This window comes from Etheostoma cragini, chromosome 21 (genome assembly GCF_013103735.1).
Source record: "Etheostoma cragini isolate CJK2018 chromosome 21, CSU_Ecrag_1.0, whole genome shotgun sequence".
Classification (NCBI taxonomy): Eukaryota; Metazoa; Chordata; class Actinopteri; order Perciformes; family Percidae; genus Etheostoma; species Etheostoma cragini.
This window is the reverse complement of record NC_048427.1, coordinates 20,532,851-20,538,850: the sequence shown is the minus strand read 5'-3', so window position 1 is coordinate 20,538,850 and position 6,000 is coordinate 20,532,851. Positions and strand designations below refer to the sequence as shown.

At 44.4% G+C, this 6,000-nt stretch overlaps 1 protein-coding gene across 2 annotated transcripts in view; it reads left to right on the top strand.

Moving 5' to 3' along the window:
• The first annotated feature begins 72 nt into the window (after positions 1-72).
• LOC117936860 (arf-GAP with dual PH domain-containing protein 1) overlaps positions 73-6,000 on the top strand; it is a 33,335-nt gene continuing 27,407 nt past the window's right edge. The window contains exon 1 of one of the 2 annotated variants that reach the window (XM_034860303.1): positions 73-316. In XM_034860303.1, coding sequence (XP_034716194.1) covers positions 226-316 — 91 coding nt within the window. In that variant the 5' untranslated portion in view covers positions 73-225. The remainder of the gene's footprint in view (positions 317-6,000) is intronic. The other variant, XM_034860304.1, reaches the window with a different exon arrangement.

Here is a 6,000-nt window from a genome sequence, read left to right as displayed (position 1 = left end):
TTTCATAACATATGAAAAGGGGAGGGTGGAGAAGACAGAAGGGAGGAGGAGATGGTCATGTAGTCTAGGCATAGAGAGAGAGAGACCGGCACCGGCTCGTTCAGTCTCTCCCTCTCCACCTCAGACCGGAGGGGACAGACAGGTGATCGAGGCGTCCGTCTGTGTGTCTGATGTTCTGGGACACGCTTCTTCCCACCGCGGCGAGGCTGGACGGATAGAGTCACCATGGCACTGGAACCGGAGGGGAACAACCGGCTCCTGCAGGACGTGCTTGCGAGACCGGGCAACGAAACGTGCGCGGACTGCGGCAATCCAGGTAAGAAACCCCCCAGCCGACCCCGGTCTGGTGCAGCCTGCATGCAGCTGCAGTTGCCCTAATGCTTGTAAGATGCTGTGATTCGGGTGGGGGAAAGGGGGCCACATTGGTGCTTCAGTCCCAACAAGTCTGAGAGAATTTGGTCCCGATATGATGACAAAGGCCTGGCAGGACACACCTGAAAGCTCCCAATTTGCAGGTCCAATCCGCCCTAACAGACCGGACTCTGGACTCAGTCTGGACCATAAACGCATAAAACACTCCTATGTGTGGCTGTTTTTGTGAGGGTGCACAGACATGCTAACTATCCCCTTCACAGCCATTAGTGTGTGTGTTTGTGTGTGTGTGTGTGTGTGTGTGTGTGTGTGTGTGTGTGTGTGTTTGCTGGTGTCGTGGTCTGGTGGTTCTACACTGTCAGCAACACAGCTTGCTCAGTAATTATTGGTGTGTGTGTTTTCGTTTTACATTTTCGTTTTTTCATTTATTATTTTGTTTAACAGGGTTATGAATTCTTTCTATTATATTGTTCTATTAAGCAGCTTCATCCCTTTCTTTATCTCTCCACCCCCACCACTCTCCACTTTCTTTCTTCTCACTGAAATGGCAATATACCAGTGAGTGGCCACCGAGGCTCCAGGACGGGCCGTACGCCCAGCGTTTGGCGCTGAGCCCACCCAAGATGCTGTTCCCTGGCCCTGGTTGCAGCTCCTCTGAGGACTGGCTGTTTGGGAGCAGCTTATGGAGCCATAGGCGGTCTCGCAAAATTTGATAGCGTTGTTCTGAGCGGTGGACACTCAAAGAGGGATTTCATTTTGACCAGAAGGTGTTATCTTGTTGAGGACTAAGCAGAGAAATGGTTCTCACCATGGTTGGTGTATGGGTGTTGACAAGCAGCTTTAAAGAGATTTGAAATCCCTATGTGGCCACAGTTCAGCTTTTAGACAGTTTGCTCACGCGTTATCGAAAATATCTCTACTATTGGATAAGATCCATCCATGCAGACCCAGGACTAGGTAGTGGGATTATATCTCCAACCTGGCCTGGGAACGCCTCGGGATCCACCAGTCGGAGCAGGTTGATGTGGCTCGGGAAAGGGAAGTTTGGGGTCCCCTGCTGGAGCTGCTGTCCCTCAGACCCGATACCGGATAAGTCGATGAAGATGGATGGATGGAAGGATGGATGGATGGATGGATTCATGGTTCCCCAGAAGATGTACCCCAATAACCTGTAAGGGTATCCCTTCATTTTTAGTGCCATAATCAGGTCAATGATTGCCCAATACTTTGGTTTATGACCAAATATTTGCAAAAGGGATGACATTCCCATCAGCCTCAGTTGTACTTTGTGTTTAATGCTAAATAACACAATGTAGTATGCTAAGACCAACATGTTCAGTGGATCTCAACGTCTGATACTGACACACGAGGGACGCTTTAGCGTCCGAATGAGACGCATTAGGCTTTAACCGCTAAGCTAAGATGACATAATAGAAAAAGTGAAAAACAGGGTTAAACAGCGGCAAAGTTTGCATAGGGAGGAGGTCGGGGTTGATGGATGGGACTAACAAACTCAGGACTCTTACCCAGGAGACCGCTGTTCATGTCCTGTGAGAAACCAACAGTCACCATTGACTTACTTAAACATTTTATTTTCACTCATTGGGTGTTTACAGTTTATCAACGTAGAAATAAAACCACACTAGAGCTCCGCTTGCTGAGCACCCTGGCTGCAAAAGCAACAAGTGCCGGAAGTACGGTGGCTGCTATGGAAACAAAAACTTGTCTATGTTAAATTTGGAATAGAAGGTCAGATTCAAAACCAAATATTCCAAATGATTCTGATAAAAAAAAAAAAAACTCCAATGGAATCGTAGTTTTTGAAACTATGCTGTTTTTCTGCATTAACCTAACCCTACCCTGCATGTTGGAAAAAGGCGCCAAAAGCGTTCCTGACCAAGGCGGATGTGAAGAGTTGTTTTAAATTATGTAATACTTTATATAAACACTTTATATATTATCTTCAGCCTGTTAGCATTGTCATTGTGAGCATGTTGTTGTGCTATCATTAGCATTTAGTACAGCCTCTCAGAGACTCAGAGACATGCATAGTGCATGCAATGTATCAGACTCTTAGTCTTGTTTGGGGATAATTGGCACAATCCCTGAAACCATATGGCCTTATTTGACTTTAACTGTTCTGCAACGATCCACAGTGCCTAGAGGAAACATTGCCTCTGATTGTTCCCCTGCTAAGATTGTTCATCAGCATGCTGCTTTCACCTTTGCGGTCATTACATAATCAAATTTCGCCTTGGTGAAGCGAAGGTGGGACAGACGCTCTGTGTTGAGCAGCAGTCGCCGAGTAGTCAAAGAAGCTGGTAATCGCAGAGTGAAGGATGGATCACGACTGGGAAAATCTCAGCCCGTGTAGTGACTCATATATGCTTTATTTTCCCACAACAAGGGATGAGATTCCGTTTAACAAGGCACGTAAACAACTGCTGGCAAAGCTGCTCTGTGGTCAACAGTACAAATCAAACAGCTGCTTTCTCCCATTTTTGCATTCAAACGCTCATTTCATGACATTTCACCAGAGCAGGCTGCAAAGATGAGGAAGTGTTAGGATAGCCATCCATCTATCAAATGTATCTTTCTACATCCCGTTGCTAGCAGATCAGGCATTCCCAAGCTCGTAATTCATATCTCGTAATGGTCAAGATATGAATTATTGATGCCGGCTTGGCGGCTCCGTCCCGGATGGGGACAGGATCTTATCTTGGTGGCCTTTTCAGAAAAACCTCACAGTTTCATTACAGCTCAAAACAACACAAAGGATCTCCCACACGGCAAAATAAACAGACAAACATGTAATATACAGGAAACGGTATAAGGCTAATGTTACCTAGGCAACTGTAACAGGTAGCGTATGGCACTGTAATGTCTTCTGAATTACAGAATTACTTCTTTACTGGTCATGTCTAAATGTCACAATCTATATAGATTGTCTAATAAGAATTAACTCTGTTTGTAATTAGATTACATTACATTACAAGTGTGTATTTAAAAAAATAAAAATGAAAATATAAATGTATATACTGTATAGATACAGTACATAAAAATTAGGTACACCCCCCCTTTGTCAGTCAAATAGTTTTCTTATTCGTTAAAGTGGTTTTGTGCTATGCTTGTAACATCCAGGCCAGAAAAAGGAAAAAAAAACACAGAATAAATATTTCAAGTTGGAAACGGTCTTTTCCATAAGTGGATTACGTGTAAAAACCATCCCCTCCCATAATGGGGGCTAAAATCCCCATCAGTGGTCAAACGATGAACAATTAGACGATTACGGGTGTAGAAGACAAGTAAACAAAATTCTCAATTTCCTTGCTATTTTCATACTGTATTATTTCGTACTGTAAACAAGATCCAAGATTCAAGATTCCTTTTATTGTCATTCAGCACAACACAGAAATGTAAAGCATCAACGGAAGCATGGCTTCTATGAAGAAAAAAACAGAATAAACCACTTCCAGCAGAATGTTTGTCTGTGCGACTATGTGATGTATTGTAAATAGTATTGTACATGTGCATAGTAGGCTAAAGCATAGTTTAGGGGTGTTTGAGTTTAGTAGATAGTAGCTGGGTAAAAGCTGTTTTTGAGTCTTGTCGTGCTGCAGTGCAGTCTGTGGTATCTCCTACCTTTAACCCTCGTGTTATGGCAGCAGGGAGAACAATAGAGGTCCCAATAGTCCTCCCTGCTGACCTCACCACTCTCCTCAGGGCTTTCTGTCTTATGCCACCCTTACACCAAACAACTTTTTAACCAATTCCACTGTCGCAGACAAATTTCCAACATCGGAATGAAATCAGGAGAGTCTCGCTAGCGTTACGATGCGCTCCCATCGTCTCAATCGTTTGGTGTAAGGTGGTCGGGAAACTCAGTCCGAGTCAGTCTTTTTCCGGTCTTGACATTCCGACAAAATCAAATGTGAGTTTTATGTCTCGGTAGGAAAGTTGAATAGTGTGCACATTGTCAACGACCAGAGCCAGTGGGGTGTATATTTGCTATGGCGCCGCGCTAAAGTGGGAGAGGTGACACATTTTCATCCCTTCTGAAGAGTGTCATCCATCAGGAGTTTTACTGGCAGATAAACTAGGACCTCCTGGTTCTGCCGCCATTCATCTGTATGTACGGCAGAACAGAAACAACAAATCTAGTTGTAGTAATGCAATGTGTAACAGTCTTTAATATTAAACGTTAAATGGCTGTCTTCAGATGTGAGATGGTGTCAGACTTTAGTCTCCTCAAAGTCTTTTAGTGGATGGTAGGCAGTAGGTGTTTGTGCCCACATGCCACAGAGAGATGCTGCTGGTCAGAACACCAGTTTCTGGGTGAGAAAACCAGTTTTAGTTAGGATGGAGGGCTGAGAATGTCAGGTTTCACACAGTGGCTGGCAAGATCCCAATAGCACGACACAGAAAACAGTTCAGGGTCAGGATTTAATAAGCGGAGCTTAAACCAGGTAGTCAGTCAGCGTAGGAAGCCAATCCAGTAGGGCCAGCCAGACAGGATCGACAGGATCCACGGGATCAGAATGACAGAACACAATCAGGCAAAGAACTGAGGACATGAAGCGGTGAACCATACCGAGGGGCTGATTAGCTGTAGGGGAGCAGGTGAGTATCGGGGTGGGGCAGGCCAGATGAAAGGACTCAGCAGGTTAATGCAGAGCCGGAGGGAGTGGCAGAGTCTGGAATGACATGAGAGTTAATGAGACAAAACAAGAAGCCGACAATGGAAAACTAAAGCCTGGCTGAACAAACAGAAACTGAGAGAAAAACACACATCTTAAAATCTAACTGGCTAAATGGGGTTGTGTACGATTCACTGCAGTTACCCCTAATCTTTCTTTCTTTCTTTCTTTCTTTCTTTCACTTGCGAACAAAAAGCAATATATAAAGACACAACAAGTGCATTGTAACACACCAAAAAGAAGCAAAAAAACATATAAAAGCATACGAACCATATGCCTGAAACGAAGCCAAAGCTTGGTATTTTTCCCCACCCCTCCATTAACTCTAAATATCAATCAAATGTGTTAAAACTAACTAGCTGACATCATTTACTATAGCTGACAAAGTGACATTACCTACGCACATATGCAGTCAGATATAGTAATAATGTATTTTTCCCAGTCAAAACCAGCAGATAAGTTTCCAACTATGAAAGCAATTAAAAGCTGAGGACCTCCAATGTGGCTGCTGTATTGCATCACATGAGACCCCCACTAGATACTGTATGTGAGTGTGCAGACTTACACAGTTAAGACATTATCACCTAATCACCAGAGCCAGGGACCTGGCTGTCCTCCCTCATCCCGGACTCATCTTTCCATAACAGATACATCAGTCATTAACCAGTCAGAAAGTCTGCTGGAATTGGTCTTAAAACACACAAAGTGGCAACCGTCTGTGCTTTTTCAATGCTAAGTCATTCTTAACCCCCCCCCCAATCTTTTTTCTGCTGGCGTCCGCAGATGAGACCGCTGAGAGGCTGAGGGTTTCTCTGGAGCTCAGCAGCGTTGTACTTCTGCCCTTCGCTGAGGACACACAAATGAGTAATTCCCTCCAGAGAGAAGCCTCAGCAGTCCTCTGAGGTGTGAAGAAGTTCTGTGTTGAACAGCG